Source organism: Solanum dulcamara, chromosome 7, assembly GCF_947179165.1.
Source record: "Solanum dulcamara chromosome 7, daSolDulc1.2, whole genome shotgun sequence".
In the NCBI taxonomy this organism is placed as follows: domain Eukaryota; kingdom Viridiplantae; phylum Streptophyta; class Magnoliopsida; order Solanales; family Solanaceae; genus Solanum; species Solanum dulcamara.
Genome location: NC_077243.1, coordinates 78,393,503 through 78,407,034, shown reverse-complemented (window position 1 = coordinate 78,407,034; position 13,532 = coordinate 78,393,503). Strand labels below are relative to the sequence as shown.

At 33.6% G+C, this 13,532-nt stretch overlaps 3 protein-coding genes across 3 annotated transcripts; all 3 read left to right on the top strand.

Annotated features, from left to right (window-relative positions):
* The first annotated feature begins 225 nt into the window (after window positions 1-225).
* On the top strand, window positions 226-660 carry LOC129894910 (vegetative cell wall protein gp1-like). The gene has a single exon (XM_055970508.1). It carries the CDS (start codon window positions 226-228, stop codon window positions 658-660), a length of 435 nt encoding a protein of 144 aa, XP_055826483.1.
* Window positions 661-2,213: 1,553 nt separating this feature from the next.
* Window positions 2,214-4,582, top strand: LOC129894909 (vegetative cell wall protein gp1-like; the record flags this gene model as incomplete). Its single annotated transcript, XM_055970507.1, has 2 exons — window positions 2,214-2,301; window positions 4,353-4,582. Coding segments are annotated over 2 exons (318 nt in total), but the record flags the coding sequence as incomplete, so codon positions are not given.
* A 780-nt stretch (window positions 4,583-5,362) lies between these two features.
* LOC129896661 (cyprosin-like) lies at window positions 5,363-12,356 on the top strand. Its single transcript, XM_055972598.1, has 15 exons — window positions 5,363-5,446; window positions 6,627-6,990; window positions 7,314-7,374; window positions 7,456-7,550; window positions 7,615-7,683; window positions 8,068-8,111; window positions 9,223-9,391; window positions 9,483-9,522; window positions 9,605-9,669; window positions 9,766-9,879; window positions 10,117-10,181; window positions 10,271-10,430; window positions 10,663-10,779; window positions 11,742-11,827; window positions 11,928-12,356. The coding sequence occupies exons 2-15, from the start codon at window positions 6,649-6,651 to the stop codon at window positions 12,010-12,012; spliced, it is 1,512 nt and encodes a 503-aa protein (XP_055828573.1). The 5' UTR covers window positions 5,363-5,446; window positions 6,627-6,648; the 3' UTR covers window positions 12,013-12,356.
* Window positions 12,357-13,532: the final 1,176 nt, after the last annotated feature.

Sequence of the window (13,532 nt, the reverse complement as noted above, 5' to 3'; positions counted from 1 at the left end):
ACACGTGTCATCTTTTAATGATATTAAATAAATATTCCTCCATGCAAAAATGTTTCCCAACTCCTAAGTACTACTTTCATTTTTTCTTCATTCTCAATATTCTAAAATTCTTTCTTTCTCCACTTACTCTCCAAAAAAGAAATGTCAAGTATTTTAATGGCCATTTCACAGTGTCTTTTCAAGAAGACAATTCCACTATATCACTCAACTTCTACAACTCCATTAATGGCTAAAACTGTAAGAATAAACGGCCCAAATCTCATTTCAGGCATTTCAGCCCATATGAAAGGTTACAATTATGATCTATCTGGTTTAGAACCTATAGAGATACCACCAGAAAAGCCTGCTAAGGAACCACCGTTATCACCTCCCAGCCCAGGCCCAGAAATTCCAGGCCCACCAAATCCGTTACCACCTCATCATGATCCAGTGGGCCCTGACATGCCTGGGCCACCACCTGAGATTGTTCCGCCCGGTGGGCCGGATGTTGTACCTCCGACAGAGCCGGAGATTGTTCCACCTGGTTGGCCGGATGTTACACCTCCGACCCCGCCGGAGATTGTTCCGCCCACCGGGCCGGATGTTGTGCCTCCAAAGGGGCCTGAAACCGAGCCGTGGCAGGTTCCGCAGCCTGACATCCCACCACCTATCATCTTCTAATTCGTACGTGGCGGAGTCAGAATTTTAGAAGAGGAAGTTTATTGGTTTTGTATTAAGTTATTACTTTTTTGGATCTAGTAGAATTTGAATTTTATTTTTGATACAAATATAGGATTTACCTTTATCAATCCGTATATTGAACTTTAGCTCATCAAAACACGTATAGTACCACGTGAGATCCTATTGATTTTTGTATAGGTTCTTTTTTTACTTTCTGTATTTTTTAATGAGAAATCAATATAAAATGCGTTACAATTAATATAAATGGAATCGAGCTGAAACACCATGAAGTAATTACTGTAATAAAGAAAAAGAAAAAAGGCAAAATGATGAAAACCGTATGCCCGTGGTTTAAGAGAGATAAAGATAACATGAATTATGGTAATGTGATCGGAGTGATTCATCTTTGGTTTAAGAGATAGAAAGATTAATCTGGATTATTGTGCCGTTGTGGGACTGATTTATATTTTAAATTTTGAACAATTGATTTATATTTTAAGTTTTGAATTTGAGTTCTGAATATGAATTCGTTATTTGAATTCATTTTCTGAATGGATTCAACACTCTGAGCGTGTGATTGTCAATTTAAATTTAGTTAGGATTTCACAAATATTCATACGTCCGTAGAACTCGCTTTTTAGCTTTAGTGAGGGCTTCACAACATCAACCACTAAAAGGAGAATAATAATACAATAAATGAGGAATTAATTATGTATTTTCAAATTTAAAATAAATAAATATGTCACATACGTAATTAAAAAGCAATAAATATAATTTTGAGTCTCTTGTCATCCTTCTCTTAAACAAAATAGAAATTTGATGTGTTTAGCCGTGTTTTCAAAAAAGAATCAAATTTTCATGAAAAAAAGTTATACCTTTTTTAAAATTTTAAATGAGATTATATTATATTGAGAAAAGACTCAAATATGTCATTGAACTTTGAAAAAAAGCTCATTTAAAAGTTAAGCTTATTTATGTCATTTCTATTTTAGAAAAGGCTCATTGAAATGGCATAGATGAGCAAAACTTTTAATGGATAGCATAAATGAGCATTTTCTCAAAATTTGATGGCATATTTGAACTTTTTCTATTTTAAATAATAATTTAGTTAATGACGAGATCGAATCATAATTGGCGACGTGTACAAAATAGTTTTGCAAAATGAAAAATATTTTTAGTTTATAAATAATAACATAGATGAGTCTTTTTTCAGACAAAAATAATAAAAATGAGCTAAATTTTTAATAGATGATATAGATGAATTTTTTTAAAAAATTTCATCGCATCTTGGAGCATTTTCTTAATTATATTTTAATAACTATATTTTTTGCTTCCTATACTTGTACTTTTAATATATTGAAATTTAAAATTTACTTAATATCTACCTAATAAACTTACCAAGGACAGAAAGTTAGTGTTGCATGGCCTCCACGTGTCTCCTCAATAACAACTCCGTTGCAAGGTGTCTCTCTTGTATACCTTACATTATTTTTAAATTTTTTTAAATTTGATTAATTTAAATTTATGTTCGAAAATTTCACTTTACTACCACAACACCGTCTCCAACCACCGACGTGCCGCCGACGGTGGAGAATTCACCATTCATGCCAGACTTCGATGCTATTCCACCGATAAGACCATGTAATTAATAATTGTAGATTTTATTAGGATCAAACGTTTATCATTAGTCAAAAGTTATAGTTGATAACAAAGGTGCAACTTTATTTTTTAACTAACTCCATTATCATGATATGTTTGATCATGACTCTAGATTTGATCTGGACCATCTCAGTCCCTCGTGGGTCGTACCATATATAGGATGTCAGTATTACCCAACTGATTTAGAAGGTATTTGATTATAAAAATTGTTCTTTTTTCTTTTTTGGATTTGAACTTCAGAAAACATGTTTGATAAAACAATTTCTAAATTCAATTTGAAGTTGTTTTAAGATTTGAAAAATAATTAAGAGGTGTTTTCATTTTTTGAGTCAAAATTCTCATAAAAATTCAAAAAGGAACTTTAATTTGGGTTTATGATCAAATAAAATTTTAATTTTCAAATATTATTTTTATTAGGAAATAAAAGTTAATTTTTTTAAATTTTACAATGAAATATGATCGAACACTTAGAATGCAATTTATGTGTTGAAATTTCGGATTTGTGAGGGTATTTAATTCTTTTACTAGATTCAAAATAATATTTGTTTTGTAACGTATGTAGTGAATTACGAGATATATGTATTATTTATAATTATTTAGTAAATCTTTTTGACAGTCTTTTTCATAAATATTTAGATCGTGACACTACAATTTTTAATTGTATCAACTTTTATATTGTTGTATTCTACAAAATTACGAGTTTAATTATTAAGTTCAAGTCTATTATTATTTGTAAAGGTGTGATATTTTCTATGTAAAGCAATCGGAGTTAGTCTTTAAATACATTTTTTAAAGAGAAAATTTTATGTAAACTTTGTAATAAATACATGCAAAACTATTTCTATGGATTATTTGAAACGAGTAGCTCAGCAACCTCATTGACGGTTTTGACCAATTTAATATATTTAATTATAGACAGTTTTAGAACACTTAGTGTTTCGATCAATATTTTGACAAATATTCTATAACATTTATTGTTCAAGTACGATGAAAACAGTTGCGACTTATTATTATTATTTAGAAAAATTATCTAAATATATATCTTATTTCATCATAATTTCTAAAATTATATCACTCCCTCTCGCTCGCTGATACATTCATTTTCTCTCTGTATACATCTCTCCCCCTTGGATACATTCCTATCCCCTAGCTGATACATTTTTATCTTCCCGCAGAAAGGAAAGAGTTTACCGACCGCATAACAAGGTTGTTTTCCCACTTCCAGAAGGCCCCATTAAGGCAAGAATTTCGGGAGACCGAAATATGAGGTGCTTCGACAAGACTTTGAGTCAAGAGGTCAGGTGTTCAGAAAGGTGGTGATGCGGATGTGAATATACCACTATTCCTGATATCATAAACCACTTTGTGCTCGGCTCCGATAACGCAATTTCGGGAGGAGTCGGTAGTTGAACTTCGTGAAGAACTCCATTCTATCTCTCCCTCGTTATGAATTCCATCTCTAGTTAGTTGGGGCTTTCGATTCGAAAAAATGTGTCCCTCGGACGAGGAAAGAAGGGGCTTTTGATCGAGATGGGTAGAAGAAGCACTGCTCTGATTCTCAGGATAATATTGAAATGTGGATCCTCAGGCTATATTCGTACTGGTTTCTCATGTGGAACCGGCCTTTATAGGAGTAGGGGAGTGTGGTGAGATAGATAGACGTCCAATCTCTTTCCGCCTGTTCTCTAGAGTTCAAGAACAGATTCTTGCCTATCCCTTATTTGTCCATTAAGTCTCGGATACAATCCTCCGGATACATCTCTCCTATATGTCTGCTGCCGATATATTCGAAATGTTGATATATTGGAAATCCTTACTGCCGATATATTCGAAATGTTGATATATTGGAAATCCTTAAAATTAAGGGATTTTTGTAATTTAAAAAATAGTAGAAAAATAATGTAATTAATTTTTAACATTATAAAATTTATGTAAATTTTACTTATTTTTTATATGATTTTAAAAAAATAAAAAATACAGAGTTACGAGCTAAAGTTATTAGAGATAATATTAACACTACAATTGAACTGCAGGTGAAACCCCTCCAACACCATCACCGTCGCCAACCGTACCGCGAACCGATAGTCCTGAATTTTCCGATCCACCGAACATATCTCCACCTGGCTGTGAAGCACCGCGACCTCCCACGTCTCCACCTGGACAGCCGGAAGCATTCCCACCACGCTCTCCGGACGCCACGCCTCCTAAACAACCTCCGGATCCTAGAGAGCAAATTAGAACATCTAATGTTAGATCCGAGTAGTGAAATCGTACATGTTTCCGTTTTTTTTTTTGTTTGTATAATTATTTGATATTCGAAATTTTCTTTCATTTAGAGGTTTATATTTGTTCGCGTAATTAAATTGTACATGATGCTAAAGGTATTTTTGGATTATGTAGTTTTTTTACGTAGAAATACAAAGTGTTCAGTTTCGATGGAAAAATAAGTTTGCGTTTTAAGGGCTAAGATTTCATTCGAAGTAACGTAACAAAATTCGATATTGTACCATCTTTCGTTCTTAGAGGAATTTGGAGAAGGGAAAAAAGAAATTTTATTGATCTCATCTCGACATTATTAGATTAGATACGTACACATTAAATTCAAAATTTAATAATTAGCATTTAAAATCGTCATTTTAAAATTTACCATCCATAAAATTACAAATTATGTGGTATATTTTACTGAAAAACTCAATTACTTCTTAGAAAACAGATTATTTAATTTTCTTGCTAAACCGGATAATTAACTAAACCAAACAAGCTCTTTTTATAATTATATGTTATTTTTTAATTTGCACTTTTGGCCCTACTTTGTGCGATAATCATATCATAATATTTCACAAGTTATATATCATGACGTTACGAAATTTTTGCTCATTGCCAAGTGTGCCCGTCAGCAAGTTATACTAATTAGACGAAATTGCATGGTGGTTTCCTAAAGTGTTGGACTTATTTGCTGCCAAATGATGGTTGTTCATCACGCCTATGAGTTTCTTCCTACATATAAACATACTAACTACCCTTTGTATTTTGTGAGTTAATTTGCATCTGTCTACTACTTGTTGCTCGTTGTGCATTTCGACTTATTTCATAAGTATTTGCTATCTTTCACCAGCATACATATAAGGTAATCTATTTTCTACCCTTTTAAGTCTAAGAATTTAAGTTATATATTGATCAAAGTGTAAAGATCTTTCAAACAATCATGGTAACTTAACTTACTAATTCAGTGATGGAGCTAGGATTTTCACTCAAAATATGAAAGTAAACAGATGAAAAAGTTAAGGGATTTCGAAATCTACTATATATACATAAAAGATAATTTTAAACATTTTATCAATTTACTATTAATGTTAGTGTAAAGATTTGCGTGTGACTATCTTATATGCACTACAGTAAATTTGGTCTAAGGCCACATCAATTCTAGACGACGCTTGAAAAGGGTTGCCAAAAGTATCTAAGGGCACGCTTTTAAGGCATGACCTTTGTTCAAAGCGTTTGGCCACAGAAATTTCGGTAACACTTCTAAAGTGTGCTCTTTAAAATTATTGGCTACACATTATAAGTGTTGCCAAATCATAAGACAATATACCACGCTTATTTACACATTTGGCCACCCTATTAAGTGTGCTATATTTATGATTCTAAAAATAACTTTGTAAAGTGTGGCCTTAGGTTAAAGGTTACGCTAGTTTAGGCCATCCCCAGAAAAATGTTGCCTAAAGTTAAAAAGTGTGGCCTTTGATCAAAGACCACACTTTTTGATAGTTTAGGCCATACTTTCCTGTGGTGGCCAAATGTCTAAAATGTTGTAGTGATGTGATATGATTTTGTAAGTATTTTTACCGCCAATTTGTAGATCTTAATTTCTTGTGGCTAAATGTATGATTGAAATTTGAACTAGTAAATATGGTAAGTCTTAGTAGGCGAAGCTAGGGGGGCAGAAGGGTTACATCCGACCCCCTTCACTTTGGACAAAATATCTTGCGTCGAAAAATTACATTATATATATAGTCAAAAAAATTTCTTATGTATAAATAATAGAATGTTGATATGCTTCTTCTTGAACTAAGGGTCTATGGAAACAACTTCTTTGCATACACACTACCCTCCTCAGGTTCCACTCGTGAGATAGCACTGGTTATGTTGTTGTAAATAATAGATGTTGAATCCCGTCTTTGTATGTTTACTGCTTTATATTTTGAATTTCCATAGTGAAAATCTTGATTCCGTCACTGGATGTGAGTGTTATACCTCCAAGAATTTGTACTTTTCCTAATGGTTTTCACCTTTGTTTCTCTATGTAGAGCCTGAGAACTTGTGGACAACATGAAGATCAAAGTTTTACTTGCAACATTACTGCTATGGAATTTAAGTACCTCTGTCTTTGGCTTCAATGCATCTGCTAATAATACGATACGAATCAGATTAAAGAGGAGAAGTTTGGATTTTTATAGCATAAAGGCTGCAAGAATTTATGCTAAACATCATCATAAAGGTTCAAACATGAATCTTGGTGCTGTTAAAGATGAAGTAGTTTATGTGAAGAACTATATGGATGTCCAGTATTTCGCGGAGATTGGTATCGGTTCACCACCTCAGAATTTTGCTGTTGTTTTTGATACTGGAAGTTCCAATCTTTGGGTTCCTTCCTCGAAATGCATTTTCTCTGTAAGTTCGTTATGAAATTGTGCACGCCGTTGTAGTTTCTAGAAGAAAATTGAAGTATGTGATCATCTCAGCTAAAAGCTTAAGCTATTAGAAAGAGCATACTTTTATTTACTTAATTATTTTCTCAACATGCCCCCTCATGATGTGGGGACGTGATTCTCTTTATAAATGGCTGTGAGACTTGAACTCAAGACCTTTTGTTCTCTCTAATACCATGATGTGTGATCATCTCAGCTAAAAATTTAAGTTATTAACGAGAGAGCAGAGTTTTATATACTTAAATATGATTTCAATCCCTTGTAAGCATTTCTTTTTTCGTGCAGGTTGCTTGTTATCTTCGTTCCAAGTACAGATCAAGACTATCGACTACATATACAAAAATTGGTATTTAGCCAATTGATTATATATCATTTGATTTTTATGCACTAAATAGGTTCAGTTGAATCTTTTGGCTTTGTACTATAGGAAAACCTTGCAAAATCCCTTTTGGAACTAGATCAGTGCGTGGATTGTTCAGCCTAGACAACGTTAGAGTTGGGAGTTCTGTCATAAATCAGCAGGTGACAATCTTAATTCTTTGTACGTATGCTTTTAACGTTGAATGTTCAAACAAAAATCTATCAGGTTTTCACTGAGGTAACTTGGGAAGGATTTTTCACATTCTTGAGTGCACGGTATGATGGGGTACTAGGAGCCCATTTGGATTGGCTTTAAGTTGGTCAAAACCAACTTAAAGCCCTTTTTTAGCTTTTGGACGTGTTTGCCTAATGCTGACTTTAAGCCATAAAGTTCTTAAAGTCAGTCAAAAATGAAAAGTTAGGATTCCTAACTTTTTTTTCCAAAGTGCTTAAAGTCATTTTCTTTGACCATGGAAATTACTTTTATATCATTTATATTTTAACTAAATTCTCAAACTATCTTTTTTTATTCTTTTAACCCTAAAATTCACATCATAAGCACTTTTATCCAAACACTCAACTGCTTATTTATAAAAATAACTTTCAGCACTTCAAAGTTCTAAAAGCACTTTATACATAAAAGTTACTTTTTTTAAGCCCATCCAAACGGGCTCTAGGACTAGGATTTCAGGATGTTGCTGCAGGACGAGTAACGCCAGTATGGTAAATATCTCTCTCTGTTCACATATTATTACTTACTTTTTTCGTCAAATTTCTACTACTCGTTTGGCTGAAGCCAGCTTTCAATTTGTTTGTCTTATTTTTTTTTAATATGTTTAAAAAAGGATATCTTTTTCCTTTTTTTTTTTGCAACTCTTTAGTTCTAACTTTTCATATGACTTTTTTATAACCACAAGATTAAAGGACATCTTGGTACATTCTACGTATCTTTAATTTAAAACTTTAATATTCAAAAGTCTTATTTACTTTCTAATACTTCGTGTCAAGTAAAAACCTGACAAACAGATTGAAACAGAGGGTTTCTGACTTATTTTCTTATGTTTGGTTGGTAAGTGACAAATATTTTTTCTATTGTTTGGTTAGTCAATAAAAATATCCTTTTAGAAAATATCTTTTATTTTTTGCTAGAGAGTAGAAAATATTTTTTAGAAAAATAGTTTCTCACATGAAAATCGATCCCAGTAATTGAGTCGGGATCCGACCCCGACACTCGATTTGGGATTCAACTCGACTTTCAACCCAAGATTTGATTTTCAAATTTAGACTCGATCCCGACTTTCGAACCAAGATCTGACCACACCCGTCTCCACACCTAACTTTCAAATAATTTAATTTTTTTAAAAAATAATTTTTAAATTTTTTTTGGGGAGTGGGGCTGGGGCGCGGGAGGGGGGAGGGGCTGGAAGGGGGGTCGTGGTAGGGATGGAGTGAAAAAAATAAAATTTTGAAAATTTGAGATATTTTTCAAAAATAAATTTTTAAATTTTTTTTGTGGGCAGAGGAAGGGACTGGTGATGGTGAGGGTGGGGGTTCGTAGGGGTCGGATCTGGGGTGGGGTTTTTTGGAAAATGAAATTTTAATTTTTCTTCAGGGAGGGGTTGTGGCAGGAGCAGATAATAAGAAAATATTGTAATTTAAAATTTGGAGGAGAGTTTTGAAAAATGTTTTCCTGAAGAAAGTCATTTTTTGAGAAAAATAAGTTAATTTAAAAAACATTTTCCAAAACATTTAAGTAACCAAACATAACAAATGACACCCACAGGGTGTATATTTTTGCTCCATCATGTGCACTAATCTAGCATGACAATGGCAGGTATAATATGTTGCTTCAACGTATCGTTACTCAGCCAATCTTCTCGCTCTGGCTGAATCGAGATCCTACATCTAGGCTCGGGGGTGAAATTCTCTTCGGAGGGGTGGATAGTACTCACTTCAGGGGTCAGCATACTTTTGTCCCAGTTGCTCAAAATGGTTACTGGGAGGTAACTAATTAAACTAAGTAGAGTATTTTATGCATGTGGTTTAGTATTTTTTTTTTCTTATTATTGTTTTGAGTTTGTTACATTTTTCCAGATAGAAATAGGGGATCTTGTTATCGAAAACAATTCAACAGGTAATATATTCTCAAAGTTATGTTGAAGCGTGTGACTATTTCAGCTAAAAGCTTACGTAACTCTTGTTATTTCCCGTCACAGGTCTTTGCAAAGGTGGCTGTCCAGCGATTGTGGATACTGGAACGTCTTTTCTTGCTGGTCCGACTGTATGTGTTCTGAAGATTGCTCATTTTTCTTAATCTTATTCGTGATGTTTTTCTTTTTTTTTTTGCTCATCCGTCTATGTATTTACTCGATTTCAGACTATTTTGACTCAAATCAATCATGCTATTGGAGCAGAAGGATTTGTTAGTATGGAATGTAAAACTGTTTTCTCGAATTATGGGAATCTAATTTGGGAAAACTTAGTATCAGGCGTAAGTTCTTTTTCTACTTCTCGTTGTTTTGTCCCTTTCGTGGATTTTATATGGTCTTTTCCTGGCCTATGTTGCTCGGATCCTTCAAAAATGCCACTAGGTGTGTGTCCGATCTCATTTTTGGAGGATCTAACGCTAGGCAGAAGCGAGGACCCGAGCAACACAGTTCCTAGCTCAACTTTGTATGCATATTTTAGGCATCAAATGCTTTAACATCTCACTCTTTTGTCCCTGCAGTTACAACCTGAAAGAATTTGCCACAGAATTGGTATCTGTAAACGTAATGGCTCGTTTGATGTGAGGTTAGAATTTTGAACCCCTCTCCTAATTCCCCTCAAATGATGTCGGATTAGAGAGTTGACACTGAGACTTTTATTGTAAACGTATGCAGCCATGTCGAGCAGCAAATGTTAGCTAGAAGTTCAAAATTGGAGAAGCTACTGGATGATGAGAGCGGTTTATGTGCTTTCTGTGAGATGACAGTTTTCTGGATGCAAGTAGAGCTTAGAAAAGAGAGAACAAAAGAAAAAGCATTTGAATATGTTAATCAGGTAAATCCATTTCTATGTTGCTCGGATTCTCCAAAATATGAATAACATTTAGAGGATCTAACACACATCCGACAACACTTTTGAAAGATCAAAGTAACATAATTCCATTCAAGTATTTTCTTTATCTTAATATACTCCTTACGCAGTCAAACTACATACGTCACATAGAATGAGATGAAGAGAGTAAGAGATATCTATACTGGCATCTGATGCCTCTTATTTTGTGTTGAAGCTGTGTGAGAAGCTTCCAGATCCTCGAGGAAAATCGTTTATCAACTGTGATGTGTTTTCCCTGCCACATATCACAATTACGATTGGGAATAAACCTTTCCCCCTTTCTCCAGATCAAGTAAGTTGTTATCAAATCGTCTCGTTTATTTGCAACACAGATCAGATTACACAGAATGTTTCTAAAAGTTCTTTTATAAGTCCTTGCCACTTTGTCTACATATTTGGAGTAGTGACTATGAAAATTTAGAGGAAAGATGATATGTATAAAGTTTAAGTCGTATGATTTCGAAGAATAATCAACCACCATATTGTGCTTCGAAAGGACTCAAAAGTGAAGCTTCCAAAAATCTTTGGAGATGTAACAATTACTCATGGTGTCTAAGATTGTCAAATTTTCGCGAAAGTTTGATGTAGTAGAGAAACTGTAACCACTAGTTTATGTTCTGTTTGTTCTGGTGGGTCAGAGGACCAACAAGGAGACTATTGTTAACCACAACAAACTCGACTAACTAAACAAACTTTCTGTATGGTGTAGGGATGATTCTTGTTATCGTCCAGCTTAACGTGCTATTACAATGTGCATACTACAAGCACTTCTATTCTCAACAAAGCCTGACTAACTGAACAAACTTTTTGTGGGGTGTAGGGATGGTTTTCTTCATCAGGGCTTAACGTGCTATTACAATGTTGCATACTAGAAGCACTTCTATTCTTACAGAACCAAAGCTCGACTAAGTAACTAAGCCTTTTTGTGGGGTGTAGCGATGGTTTTTTCGTTGAGTTGAACATGTCATTACAATGTTGCATACTAGAAGCACTTCTATTCTCATAAACTTTTTGTGGGGTGTAGGAATGGGTGTTTTCATCGAGCTTAACGTACTATTACAATGTGCATGCTAGAAACACTTTTATTTGTAGCATGACTAACTAAACGAACATTTTTGAGGGGTGTAGAGATGGTTTTTTTCGTTGAGTTTAACGTGCCATTACAATGTTGCATACTAGAAGCAATGTTATTCTTAGGCATCTGTTCTCTGTCTTTCATGGACTAACTACTTTCAGCCCGGATTTTGGTAATAGTATGTCATCAGAGTCGAAGACAACCATGGTTCTCACTGTCTTAGTGGATTTACAGCTTTGGATGTGCATCCACAACGTCCCCTCTGGTAAAAATAAATAAATTGTTTGGCGTATTTTGTTATACCTCGTCATATCAGTTGCACGCGATGTCCATGAGAATGATTTTCAAATTCTTAACATTGACAGGGTTCTTGGAGATGTATTCTTGAGAGCATACCACACTGTTTTTGACTTTGGTAATCTACAAGTTGGATTTGCAGAAAGTGCATAGAGCATATTTCAAGAGTTGAGACAAAAATATATCATAAAATTGTGTGGTTTTGGAAGCACAGGTAATCTTAATTGCTTAGTTGGCTGACTACCTAAACTTCCATCTTGTTGGTTAGAGTTGGATTACCCACACCTTGTAACCCTCCCCCAATTTGGAAAAAAAAAGAAGCAATTTGGAAGCACAAACTCTCGAGGCATTTGTTCTGTTTTTTTGGCTTCAGTTGTTAGAATGATGCATAAAGAGGTTGTGTATAAAATATTTGTAACCTTGTTCTTATTCAGTGTATGATGCATTTTATAATAAAATTTAATATTTATAGAAAATAATAAATTGAAGATTCATTATTTACTGATATAATGCATACACGCGCCTTTTAATCAGCTTCAGTTAACATTCAATAACGCAGATTTTTGATTCAGAAATTTTGAAAAAATTAAAGTATAAATGTGTGAATAAGCCAATAATACATAATTTCAAGGGAGACGGTAGTATATAGTTTATAGGCACAAAAAAATTGATTATTCAGATTAAAAATCCCTACTTTCACTATTCAACACTTTGTGTGCATTTGGAAGGCGCTAGCTACATTTTGTTTTTTCTCAAGGAGTTCAAAAGTTAATATTTTTACGTACACATAAAAAATCTATTTTATATATACAATGTTACTTTTTTTATTGAGGGGTTCAATGAATCCTCTTCTATCTCCCTACATCTAGGGTGTTTATCGGGCGGATCGGATGGATTATTATGTTTAACGGTTTGATTTAACGGTTATCAGCTTTTAAAAGTACTAATTCGCTAGTCAACCTATAAGATATCGGTTGGTTCGGTATCGGATTGGCAATTATCGGGTGGTTATCGAACGGTGTATCGGTTAATTTTATTTTCATATACAATTTAAATTCTTAATTACTTTGAGTGATAGTAAGAAGCATCTTATCCTATTTTGAAGACCTATCTAGTTTAAATTTAAATTAGTCGGATTAACAAATTTCGATCTTTTTTTTTAAAAAAAAATCATGTTCAATCAAATACAATAGCCACAAAATGTTCATGGCTTGTCCCTTTCTTTCTTTCTTCATTCCCTTATTAATATTTGCCAAGTTGTCTCATTCATTGATAAATTTATGGTCAATATTTTTGTGATAGAGTGGAGCAGCAGAGATAGAAAAAGCGGTGCAAAATACTCTATTTGAAGCTGAAAGGAACTTTCGTGCCCATTGATATTATTAGCTAAATTTTATGCCACACAGAATGATGCAACTTGTACTCACCAACAATTTCTAATTTGCCGTCTCATTTGATTTCCCTTTAATTTGTATCTATGTTTTTGTTGTCTCAAAATCATTAAATTTTTTTAATTATATAAATAAAGAGATTATGAAAATTTCATATAAAATATATTAAAATATAATAAATTCTTAACGGATTAACGGTTTATCCAATAACAAAATTGAGTAATCCGTCCCCCACACCAATAAGCCGTTAATTATAAAATTTAAATTCATTCTCCACCCGCT

Bases quoted from the DNA above. Each gene is read 5' to 3' on its own strand.
- LOC129894910 (XM_055970508.1), top strand. From the start codon at position 226: ATGGCTAAAACTGTAAGAATAAACGGCCCAAATCTCATTTCAGGCATT.
- LOC129896661 (XM_055972598.1), top strand. From the start codon at position 6,649: ATGAAGATCAAAGTTTTACTTGCAACATTACTGCTATGGAATTTAAGT. The intron at 6,991-7,313 runs GTAAGTTCGTTA...TTTTTCGTGCAG, and splicing joins CCTCGAAATGCATTTTCTCT to GTTGCTTGTTATCTTCGTTC. The intron at 10,780-11,741 runs GTAAGTTGTTAT...TTTTGGTAATAG, and splicing joins TCCCCCTTTCTCCAGATCAA to TATGTCATCAGAGTCGAAGA.